Here is a 12,352-nt window from a genome sequence, read left to right on the forward strand (position 1 = left end):
AGTACCTTCTACAATTATTCCCCATTCCAGAAGTGATTTCCCTCTCTCTCTAAGACCGTGAAACCTGCATCCTTTCCTGGAGTGAGGTAGTCCCTCCCAAAGGACCTTTTTGACCGTGATTTTAACGGTTTTGTTAGTCAGTAGCCTGCTTTCCCGTGAAAGCTAATTTCCCCTTCCCTGTGGTTATTCCACACATGTAGGAATTTACCCCTTTCCATTTATTACATTAGCTTTAGTAAGAAATCTGAGATGCATGAACTAAACTCTCTCTCTCTCTCTCATTCTCACATACTCCCATGTCATTTTCCTCTTGGGAAAGAGTGATCAAGGCTAACCCAGGTCCTGGCCCTACTGGACTCTTAGTCTCATGGGGGAGGTAGCCATTAAACAGATGCAAATACATAAACAGATGCAAATACATAGAGGACTTTGGGAGGTGATTAGGTCATGAAGGGATTAGTGACCTTATAAAAGAGGCTCCAGAGAACTCCCTCACCCCTTCTACCATGTGAAGACACAGTGGGAAGATGGCCATTTAGGAACCAGGGAGTGGGCCCTCATCAAACACCGTATCTGCTGAGATGCATGAACTAAACTCTACCGCAGACTAGGTGGCTGAAACAACAGAAATCATAAACAGATGCAAATACCAATGGGATGGGTGTCAAGGAAGGGAATGGGATGCTCTGAGAGAATAATAGGGAGGATGTAATTTAGGTTGGGAAGTTAGGGAATATGTCTTAGTCTGTTCTGGCTGCTACAACAAATTACCATCGACTGGGTGGTTTAAATAAGAAACATTTATTTCTCACAGTTTTGGAGGCTGGGAAGTCCAAGATCAAGGCACCAGCAGATACGGTGGGATCTCAACATGAATTTTGAAGGGACACGAGCATTCAGTCTCTAGCAGAAGGCCTCTCGGAGAAAGTGGCTCTCAGGCTGAGACCTAGGGGGTGAGTAGGAGTTGGTCAGAGTTTAGGAGTTTAGGAGGTGGTCGCAGTGTTCCAGACGGAGGGAACAGCATGAGCTAAAGTCTCGAGACTGAAAAGCACAGAGCACAAAGAAGGCGGTGTGACTGGGTTTAGTGGGGGCATGAGATGAGGCTGGAGAGAAGTAGGTAGAGGCATATCACAGAGGGTCTTGAAACCCAAAAGGATTCAAGTCATAGTAGGAAATTACATTGTATTTATAATTTACATCGCTGCCTGGTACACATACATATATATTTTTAAGATTTTATTTATTTATTTGACAGAGGGAGATAGCGAGAGCAGGAACACAAGCAGGGGGAGTGGGAGAGGGAGAAGCAGGCTTCCCGCCGAGCAGGGAGCCCTATGCGGGGCTCGATCCCAGGACCCTGGGATCACGACCTGAGCCGAAGGCAGACGCTTAACGACTGAGCCACCCAGGCACCCCTAGTACACATATATTTCAAAGTTCCTTTTCAGATAGTAGAGGTGGACTCCCAGGATCCTTAACATATTTACTTACTTGATCCTTTCTCTTATGTCTCCCCATCTCCCATCCCCCTCTGCACGGCCACATAGATGTCCTCTCATCCACTCGAGCACTGACACCCTGCACTCCCTGCCCCCCCACCCCACTCCTGCACAGAGCCTATGTTGTTCTGCTTCACCTAATGGCATGGCTGTAGGGCTGAATTGTTCAGCAAAGAAAGGGAATTTCTATTTTAACTCCTTACACAGAAAAGATTTTTGGACAGAGGTGAATTGAGAATAAAGGAATAGTAAGGGTATTAGTTTGTTAGGGCTGCTGTAATGAAATACCACAGACTAGGCGGCTGAAACAACAGAAATTTATTTTCTCACAGTCTTGGAGGCTGGAAGTCCAAGATCAAGGTGCTTGCAGGGTTGGTTTCTCCTGAGGTCTCTCTCCTTGGCTTGTAGATGGCGTTCTCATTGTGTCCTCACATGGCCTTTCCTGTATATGCTCCTCCCTGGTGTCTCTTCCTCTTCTTATAGGGTCACCAGACCTTGTTTAACCTTAAATAACTCTTTAAAGACTCTGTCTCCAAATACAGTCACACTGGGGGTTAGGGATTGAATGTATGAATTTCGGGGGACACAGTTCAGTCCATATCAATAAGGCTGTTAGTACAGTTTCTGCTGACCAAAAGAAACTGGATATGTGTCCCTTCAATTTAAAAGAATCATAAGCCTCAGAGGAGAAGTTAAAATTCAGTCAGCATTGTGGTCCTTGCAGCTCTACATAAACAAAGAGACCTTTTGCAAGATTTTAGAATAACCTAATGCTGATATGCATATAGTGTGTGTGTGTGTGTGTGTGTGTGTTTGATTAAGCGAGCAAAAATGAAAGAGAATAGTTTCCCTTGTGGAAATGCTCTATGTAGAATTTCTGTTTTCTTGCCTATGGCTGGTCTTCAGATGAAACCAGCTAGAGGAACTTCTTAGTTCCCTCCCGGCAGGGCTGCTAGGGCCTGGCTGTGAGTGAGGTTCATCCAGGAGGGCGCTATGGGGGAGCCTGCCCATAGGGCCCAAGCCAGAGCTGCAGCAAAGGTGGCTGAGGCCCCCTTCAGTTAGGTGTTTGTTTCTGGGCAGGCGAGGCTCCAGGTATCCCGAGGCTCCAGGTATCCCGAGGCAGGATCTCTTAACTCCCTTGAGGCAGAAAAGCATTTGCCCCTGAGGTCAGTCACTTTGCAGTGACTGAAAATCCCCTTGCCTATCAAGTGAGAGGAGCGTGGAGAAGACAAGGAAAAGGGTTTCTTCTCCAAGTTTCTTGTTTCTGTTTTCCCAGTAAGAGACAGGGTTTGCTTAGGTGCGTAATTGGGCTCTCTCAGAATTCTCGGTCCCATAGGGGAGGGCAGCCTGCGGCCGGCGGGTCTCCTCAGTGCGGAGGGCGTGAGCACACGCGCGAGAGCTGGAGGGACAGACCCCTGAGCCAGTCCAGTCACCCCTCTCCATGCCCTCTCCAAGTGAACCTGAACTCCCCTGGAGGTTTGTCATTCATTTAAATCGAAGGAACATGTATCCAGGGAGAACAGTCTCGTTAGGTTGGTCAGAAACTGGCCTTACTGTGTGTTCCTTTATTCTTCCTTCTGTTCATTTGACAAACAGATGTCAAGAGCCTGCTCTGTGTGGGGCACAGATGTGGAAGCCAGGCAGGAGCTCTCCTCAGAGTGACAAGGCAGTGGACTAGGGACAGACTGACCACGTGGTTCCAACAAGTGCACCCACCTTCTCACCTGGTCCCTTTCCCTAGCATTGTACTTAGGATCACAAATTCTTGTTTACAGGACCCCTTAACCACTGTCTTGCCTCACATTTCCAAATGAGGTGGCTAGTGTTCTCTTCTGTTTCTCCCTTCTCTGCTCTGTGGCTTAACCTCTCAAGGCATTTGGTATATTCAAATTCCTTTGATTATTTCTTCGATAGGAAAGAATTGACCTATAGAAAACCGCACTGTGAATGGGTCCTTTCAGAGTTAGAAGTCAGGCGATCTGCCTCCAGATTCTGTACTTGCCCTCACCTGGCTTGGGTTTCTCAGCCTGCCCTCATTGATGGTCTCGTGGACACTCCTGGTTCTCCTTGTCTGCACTCCCATCCTGGCCGCCCCCAGCTTCTCAGCCTGCACTGTGGTTCACAAGCTATTTGTCACCAGTTCCCTGGTCTCATTCAGGTCGCTCCCGCCTCCGCCTTTCTGCTCTTCCCCTCCTCCCAGTCCTTACCATGGCATCCCTATCCCTGCTTCTGCTGAAGGATCCCAGCAAGATTTCCAAGGAGAAAAGTCATGTGACGTTGCCTGCTGAGTGGCTACACCAGAAGTTATACTACAAGCTTTAGCTGGGCCTTCACTACTGCTCTGTGCTCCCCTTACTCATCTCTTGTAGATTCTCTAACACACTCACCCCAGTGACCTGTCTTGCCCCCTACCTCCTGAGAAACTCCAGGCTGTCCCATGTGAGCTTCCTTCTTCCCCACTTCCAAGTCCTATGTTTGTCTAACTTCACACTTTCTCTCACTGTTTCCATCTCTGAGAATGGAGCATCCATCCTTACTGCCAGACTCATCTCTCCTACTGAACTCTCCACCCCAACCCTCCTTCTTCCCTCTTCTTTAGGGACCGTCCTTGGTGGATTTTTCTCTGGACACTTGTATTTTCAACGTCTTTGCTCTCAAGCAGTTTTTACCTCTCCTCTGCCTTCCCCCCAGTAACCCCCTCAGGCTGCCAGTCTGTTGTCTTTCTTCCCTCACACACATCACAGACACACTTGGATTGTGGGTTTGGTCTCCTGCCACTAGTCTTATCCGCACCCCAATCTGTTCAGCATGCTGCAGCTCCTGGGATCTAGAAAATGCAGATCTGACCATGTCTTTCCCATGCCTAAAATACTTCAGCGACTGCCTCAAATTTTTTTCTTTTTACTTGTCTTTTTTTTTGGTAACAGCTTTGAGATACAATTCAGATATCATACAGTTCACCCAAAGTGTACAATTTAGTGGTTTTTAGTATAGGGACAGAGTTATGCAACCATCACCACAGTTAATTTTAGAGCATTTTCATCACCTCACAGAGAAACCCTGTCCCCCTTAGCCATCACCCTCCCATTCCTCCGTTCCTACCCAGCCCCTGGCACCCACTTCAGCTACTTTCTGTCTCTGTGGATTTGCCTCTTCTGGACATTTCATGTAAGTGGAATCATACCATATGTGGTCTTTCTGTGACAGCTTCTTTTACTTAGTATAGACTTTGCAAGGGTCATCTGATGTTGATGGCACAGTGACTCCTGATGCATTTAGAAGTCCCGCGTGATCGGGTGCCTGTGTGTCTCACCAGTCCGACTTCTCACGGCTCGCTACCTTCTACTTATGCTCCGGCTGAACTAAACCTACACAAATGTGCCACGTCGTTCCCTTCCTGAAACACCCACCCCATCCCCTCCTTTCTGGCTGGCTAACTCCTGTCCTTCCGGTCTCCTTCATTCCTTGACGCAATGCTGTGTCCTCTGGGAAGTTTGTTCTGATCCTGCATGCCTTGCCGTGTGCTCCCAGAGCCACCACGCTTCTCTCTTGGCCGAGGCTGTCACTGCCATGGACTTGTCTGTGTCTGTCTCTGGGCTGCAGCTCTAGGGAGCGGAGTCAGAATCCACCCCACTGCGGGACACTCAGCCTGCACACAGTGGGTGCTCAGAATCCCGGCCCTCGGAGCTCCTTGAAAGAGACATCGAGTCTGGCCGTCTCTTCTCCTTTATGCTCTGGAATCTGCTCACGGCTCCCTGAACTCTCTCGAAGGTCACCAGCCACTTTGTCATTTGTTCTCCTTTTCCTCAGTCTTGCCACAGCATTTGCGACAGTTAAATACCTCCATGGAGTTCTCTCCTGCTGTTTTGCCTGTGACATGATATTGTCTTTGTCCTCCTCCCACTTACGCGACGTTCTTTAATTCTCTCCTCTGGCTCCTTGTCCTCTAAGCCCATAAGGATGGGTCTCCTCCCAGTCCAGCATTCAAGCCCTTCTCTCTGCTTTGTCCTCTACTCTTGCAGCTTCATCTGTCGTCTGCGTGCAGATAAATGATTCCTAGTCCGTCTGTGTCACTTGGAACCCTCTTCTGAGTCTTACATGTGTTTCTGGCGCTGCGACTGACATCATCACCTCAATACACTTCCTGTGCCATACAGCCCACCTGCCCATGGGTCACCGTGCTAATTTGAGCCCTAAGGACTCGAAGTACTTCTGCCCTGGTTGACTGTGAGCACCGCCTTACCCCGTCTTCCCACCTCCCCTCTCTCCACGCTTAGTGTTTTCCCTTGGCCCAGTTTGTAAACACATACTGAATACCTACTGCTGCCAGATAATCTTTCTAAAGCGTAGTTTGGGTCACTTTTTTTCTCAGCTCACAACCTTCAGAATTTCAACTTCCACCCGCCAGAATAGCTAGAACCAGAAAGACAAGAAATAACAAGTGTTGGTGAGGATGTGGGGGAAAAGGACCCCTCATGCACTGTTGGTGGGAATGCAAACTGTCGTAGCTGCTGTGGAAAACAGTATGGAGGTGCCTCAAGACATTACAAATAGAATCACCATATGATTCAGTAATTCCACTACTGGGTATTTCCCCAGAGAAAACAAAAACACTAATTCGGAAGGACATATGCACCCCTGTGTTTATTGCAGCATTATTTATAATAGCCAATATATGGAAGCAACCTAAGTGTCCATCAGTAGATGAATGGATAAAGATGTGGTGTAAATAATACAGTGGAATATTACCTAGCCATAAAAAAAAGAATGAGATCTTGCCATTTGCAACAACATTGATGGACCTAGAGAGTATTCTGCTAAGTGAAATAAGTCAGACAGAGAAAGACAAATACTATATGATTTCAGTTGCACGTGGAATCTAAAACACAAATGAACAGACAAAAAGCAGAAACAGACCCATAAATACACAGAACAAACTGGTGGTTGCAGAGGGAAATGGGTGGAGGGAAGGCAAAATGGGTGAAGGGAAGTGGGAGATTCAGGCTTCTAGTTCTGGAATGAATAAGTCTCAGCAAAAGGAATATTGTCAATGGTATTGTAATCGCATCATATGGTGATAGGTGGTAGCTACGCTTGAGTGAGCATAGCTTAATGCATAAACTTGTTGAATTACTAGGTTGAAACTATAACATTGTGTGTCAGCTCTACTTCAATAAAACAACAACAACAACAACACAACTTAAGTGGAAAACAAAAACAAAAACTTCAGGGTCTACCTTTGCCTACTAAATTGAGTAGGAAATCCTCAGGTGGCATTCCAGACTCCTATAAAAGGGCTTAAGTTGCCTTTTTGACCACTATTCTTTCACTCCTAATGAATGAAAGGCCAGATCCCCACCCTTTTTGCACACTTAATACCTGCACTGCCCAATACAGTGGCCATGTGTCTCCTGTAGCTATTTAAACTGAAATTAATTCAAATGAAATACAATTTGAAATTTAGTTCCTCGGTCACACTAGCACATTTCACATGCTCAGTAACCACTCATGGCTGGTGTCTGCCTACTGGACAGCACAGATCCATTTCCATCATTGAGGAAAGTTCTTTTGGACAGCACTGGTCTGAACCTTTTCGTTTCTGTTCCTTCTCGCTACCATCTCCTCTCTACTCACCATCTCTACCTGTGAACATTTTCTCCCTCTACCAGGGCCACCCACCTCGTATTCCCCCTCTCCCACACAGCCTTTCCTGATCATTCCTTTCTTCATGAGATGCCCCCACTCCTTCCCTTTAGAGTCTTGGTAGTATTTTATCTGTGTTTCCTTTATGAAACCTACCCATTTGTTTTTCACACTGTAGCCACTCGTGTCTTTAACTCATTTCTAGTACTGAACTGGGAGACTCTTTGAGGTAAAGACTACATGAACGATCTTACTCTGAGCATAATATAGAGGGAGTTCAATAAATTGTTTTTGAACTGATCACCTAGAAAAGAGAATGGTTCTCTTTTAATTTGTGGAATTAGTTAAGCACGGGGACTGCTGGCCACTGTGTTCTTTTTTCCTTCCTCTCACAATCACACAGGCCTCTGCTGTGAGACCCAGCAAGAAGTACAGCCCCTGTCCTTGGCCTTGCCTGTGCAGGTGGCCATGGGCGGCACATTCCATCTTACAGCCAAATTACAGACATCAGTGCCAAGGAGACGAACTGGCTGCAGAATACAAATAAGATCCTGTGGCCAGGGCAGTAGGTCAGCACGTAGGAGGTGGAATTTCAGGGAGGGAGTCACAGACACACAACTGAGGAGCAGGCAGGGTACAAACAACCCACCTCGGAGAAGTAACCCCAGAAGAAATGACTGGAATGACAGAGGCTAACCAAGTCAGGGAAGTGGTGAGGCTCAGATTGGAATTAAACTCACAGGATGGGGAGCCACAAGGTGTCTGTTCACAGACCCTGGAGGAGCTTTCTGGATGGCTTGTCATCGCCTGGCTGTGTGTGTTCATTGTGGCTTTTTGCTTAGCCCAAAGTTACCTACTACAAAGGAGAGGAATTCACCCAAAGCGTCGGCCAGCACATTTTTCAGACGCTTTAGGGACAGTCAGGTGCTGGCCTCTTCTGTCTGGTTTAGCTGCCCTTGGGAGCTAAAGATGCTGGTTATCTACTTGTTGACCGGGGGGGTGGTGGTGCCCTGAAGCTGAGAGTGTGTGCATGTGCACATGTGTTTTCTCTAGTGGGGCTGAAGCAGAAGCATGAGACTAGGTGTTCAAGCTCTTTGTCTTTCCAGGCTGATTTTGCAGAGGGAGAAGCACTTCCATTATCTGAAAAGAGGGCTTCGACAGCTGACAGACGCCTATGAGGTAAGCATGCTGCCAGGAGCTCAGTTGGATGGTCAGCCAGATGGTCCTTTTTTCTGTTGGAATGTGAAACACTCGTGGGCCTGACCTGCTGCCGAGTCACTCTTTGATCTCCGTAGCTGTGGCAGGAGCCAGGTACGCAGGAGCCGGCGCGCCCACTCCTGAAAGGGCAGAACCAGCTCTCTAGTCGTGTCCTCCCCTAGGACGGACAGGGCAGCCTACATGGGGTGGGGCTTTCTTGTACCTTAGATCGTGGTGAGGGGTTCACGTGCTTTCTCTTGGCCACCGCTTGTCAGCTGGCTAAAAGGCAGTTCCTCTCCATCCCTAATCCTTTGCCCTATAAGCGGATCTAATTCCTATGCTGGTCAAAGGATCAGTATATAAATCCCAGTGAGGACTTCCACAGTTGAACACTGTAAAAATGCCCACACTTAGAGTGTATTTTAAGTCACATTCCTCAGAGCCCTGGGCTTCCACAGAGGGGCCTCAGGGAGGGCAGTGGTGGTGGAGGGGGGGGTAGGGTGTTGGGAAGGTGGCAGGCAGGGGATGCATGTGAACAGGAGGGCTCCAATCTTCCTGCCTCACCTTATACACAGCAGCCCTGCCTTTAATTTGCTTCTTATTTGGGGGTCTGCATTTGGTTATTTGCAGCAGGGATTGGCCAGCTGAAACGCCTGTAGACCCAAGCAGGTAGCGTAAATAAGAGAAGTGGGCAGGTGGGAGGGAGACTGAGGCATGCCCGAGGCCCTGTGCTTTCCCTCTGTTCCAGCAGACCTAGGCTGGCCAGATCTCTCTCTCTCTCTCTTTTTTCAAATTAAGCCAGAAATCCAGATTTCTGTGTGATGCTCTATCCATGTTTATGGGTTGAATTGGGATCCCAAGCACCTCACGCATCACCTTGGGAAGCCTTTCCCAGCCCCTGAGGCAGAATTAGGCTCTTCATGTGCTCTGTCCGGACTCTGCTCCTGCCCATTGCAGTGTGTATTGTTATTCGGGTACATGCGTGCATGTGTTATGTGCCGTCTTGTTCCAGAAAGCTGTAAGGTGACTCGTGTTTAACTGCACCTGTCTAGAGCCTTCTTCCTCTACAGATAAACACACACATTCTATATCCCAAGCATCTCAAGAGTAGGAACTAAGTTGTATTCATTATTGTGCCCCCCGTATCTAATACAATGCTTGGCACACACAAGAAGGTACCAAATATTTGTTGAATCGGTGAATGAGTTAATCCAGGAAATCGCTGTCTGAGAGCCTAGATCTCCTTGGGTCTACACTGAGAAAACGGCATCACTTAGCTTCCTAGCGTGTGGGTGCCCCTCTGCTGAGCCTTCCTTAGGCGCCTATCGGGGAGGACCTAGTGGGCTCAAGGTGGACTTCTTTGTCCCATTGTCCTTTCTGCACATATGGTCACTTCAGCTGCTGACTAGGGCCACAAAGCAAAGCGTCCTTCATTCACTTATCGTTCATAGGGTGCCCTCCTCCCCCTTTCCAGGCAGCCGGGGTGAGCCAGATGTCGCCTTGTCAGCAGCATCTTGAGATGATTCTGAATAAGGGGTGTGTTCTCTCCCCTGTGCCTTTTGCAGTGTCTGGATGCCAGCCGCCCATGGCTCTGCTACTGGATCCTGCACAGCTTGGAACTACTCGATGAACCCGTCCCCCAGATGGTGGCCACAGAGTGAGTCCGGCTTCAGGCAATCTGGGCTGTTCTTTGAAATTCTGTTTTGAGTCGGGGGTTCTTTTTGTTTTGTTTCTGTTTTATTGATTTTGAATGAAAAACACATCGGGCTACAAAGATACCCTTGCCCTCCCCTTGACCCCAGTAACTTCCTGAAACTCCTCCACTTTAGAAGCCTATTGTGAGCTCGTGGGTAGAACAGGACTTTGAACTCCCAAGAGAAGGATTCTGGTTTCTTCTATGGCCTTTTCTTTCGGCTCTTGCTCTGGTGTTTGAGAAAGTTCTTCATCATCAATTCTGAGAGACATGATTTTGTCAGAAAGTACAGTATGAATTTGAATAGCTTCTGTGGGGAAGCATGTGCCAACCCAATGAACAAAAATGCCTTTTCCTTCCCTAAACACCTCCATCGACCTCCCTCCCCACCAGTGCCTGGGGGACAGTGTAGCTCTTGATGGTACTAGATGTGTTACATTCTTGGTGTGCAGATATTTTGACCCACAATTTTCTTAAACTTCTGATTTATGAGTAGAGATCTAAGCAAATGAGATTCTCCCCAGACTGCTGGTGCAGATGGTGTTCTGGGGATGACTGTGGCACCTCATCCTTAGAAGCTCATCACAATTTATATTTTAAAGCAGAACCTTATCCTCACTCCAGTCTTAGGGATACCTGGGATTGGGAAGGGCAGCCAGGGATCAGATCCGATGCCCCAGTTCTCACGGAGAGAGAGAGAGAGCGCACACTCCCTTGGAAACATCTGGAGTTCATCTGCTCCCCTGGCGCTCCTGAGGGAGAGGAGTCCGGGAGGAAAGGCCCGTGAGCCGGGGTCGTATTCTGGAAGCACACAACGCCGGCCCCATGAGGATGCGTGGAGGCTGGCCTGGGCCCCGCCCCGGTCCCAGTGCCCCCTGCCTGGGTCACATTGTCAGGTCAGAAGAACAGAACCACACATTGTCTCATTCATTCTGTCTTAACAATAACCTCTCATTCTTGCCTTCCTGGGCAGGGTGTCTTGTGATGACTGTGGATGGGGAAGATAATAAAGAATTAGGCAGTTAACCCTTGTGATGTGTACGATGCTTTCTGAGGGAGAGGAAAAATATGCATTGTCCTCATCATGATGCTGCTGCAAGCCTAGTTGCTTCTAGCTCTGGAAGTAGAATTGGACCCAGTTTCTGCAATAACAGGAATTTAATTGTCAAAGGCCCATGTGTTTTTGAAATACCAGTTGGGGGTTGTGGAGTGTTTGGGAAATTTCTCCCCCACAGATACACAGGATGTACAGCAGGGGAATGGGAGAGGCGCACATGAGAGAAGCAAACAAGAAATGGAGGATTCGGGGGCAGGGAGGAACAGGTGTGCCCGAGGAGGACATAGTTCCTGAAGAGGAAGACCGCGGGTCAGACTTGGGTCGGCTTCGATTTGGGGTTTGTTCTAGGTTGTAGACTCGGTGTGGTGTAGGTGAGGCTTTGCTGAGGAAAGGAGTGTCGGGGCGGCTTCCGTGGCAACGTCCGAAGCGAGGACTCCTTCAAAGGCTTTTCACAGTGAACACCTGGACCCGAGCCCACTCTCCACAGGAGGGGTGTTTTAAAGTGTGTTTGAAGCTGAAGTAAAACATGGTGCGGTGCATACAGTGAAATACTGTGCAGCCATTTAAAAATTGCACTTAACAGATGTTAACTAGACTTGCTGTGATCATTTTGCAATATATACAAATACCGAATGACTGTGTTGTACACCTGAAACTAATAAAATGCTGTGTATCAATTATACTTTAATAAAAATGTATACATAGGAAGTGCATATTTGTTTATAAAAATGGATACGGACTCCCTGCCCAGCGGGGAGCCTGCTTCTCCCTCTCCCTCTGCCGTTCCCTCTGCTCATACTCCCTCTCTCTCTCTCAAATAAATAAATAAAATCTTTAAAAATGCATACATTTATGTAGAAAGGTGTTCATGATTTAAGTGAAAAAAGGTAGTTAAAAAGATTCAACTTCTGTAGATTAGAAATAGACCAATTACATGCATAGAGAAAACCAGAAGATATGCCCACCTGGTAGTAGTTATTTCTGGATGGTGGGGTTATTTGCATGTTTTATTTATTTTTTAAAATTTTATTATGTTATGTTAGTCACCATACAATACATCATTGGTTTTTGATGTGGTGATCCACGATCCATTGTTTTCGTATAACACCCAGTGCTCCATGCAGTACGGGCCCTCCTATCACCGGGCTAACCATTCCCCCCTCCCCCCTCCCCTCTAAAACCCTGTTTGTTTCTCAGAGTCCAGAGTCTCTCATGGTTCGTCTCTCCCTCCACTCTCCCCCCCACTTTTTCCCGTCCTTCTCC

The 12,352-nt window shown here is 47.7% G+C and overlaps 1 protein-coding gene across 1 annotated transcript in view; it reads left to right on the forward strand.

Annotated features, from left to right (window-relative positions):
* FNTB (farnesyltransferase, CAAX box, subunit beta) overlaps positions 1 to 12,352 on the forward strand; it is a 65,792-nt gene that overhangs the window by 17,166 nt on the left and 36,274 nt on the right. Inside the window, exons 3-4 of the mRNA XM_045901043.3 lie at positions 8,249 to 8,321; positions 9,905 to 9,996. Coding sequence (XP_045756999.1) covers positions 8,249 to 8,321; positions 9,905 to 9,996 — 165 coding nt within the window. The remainder of the gene's footprint in view (positions 1 to 8,248; positions 8,322 to 9,904; positions 9,997 to 12,352) is intronic.

This window comes from Mirounga angustirostris, unplaced genomic scaffold (assembly GCF_029215605.1).
Source record: "Mirounga angustirostris isolate CCGP_5_RB_7025 unplaced genomic scaffold, mMirAng1.0.hap1 SCAF_9, whole genome shotgun sequence".
Taxonomy (NCBI): Eukaryota; Metazoa; Chordata; class Mammalia; order Carnivora; family Phocidae; genus Mirounga; species Mirounga angustirostris.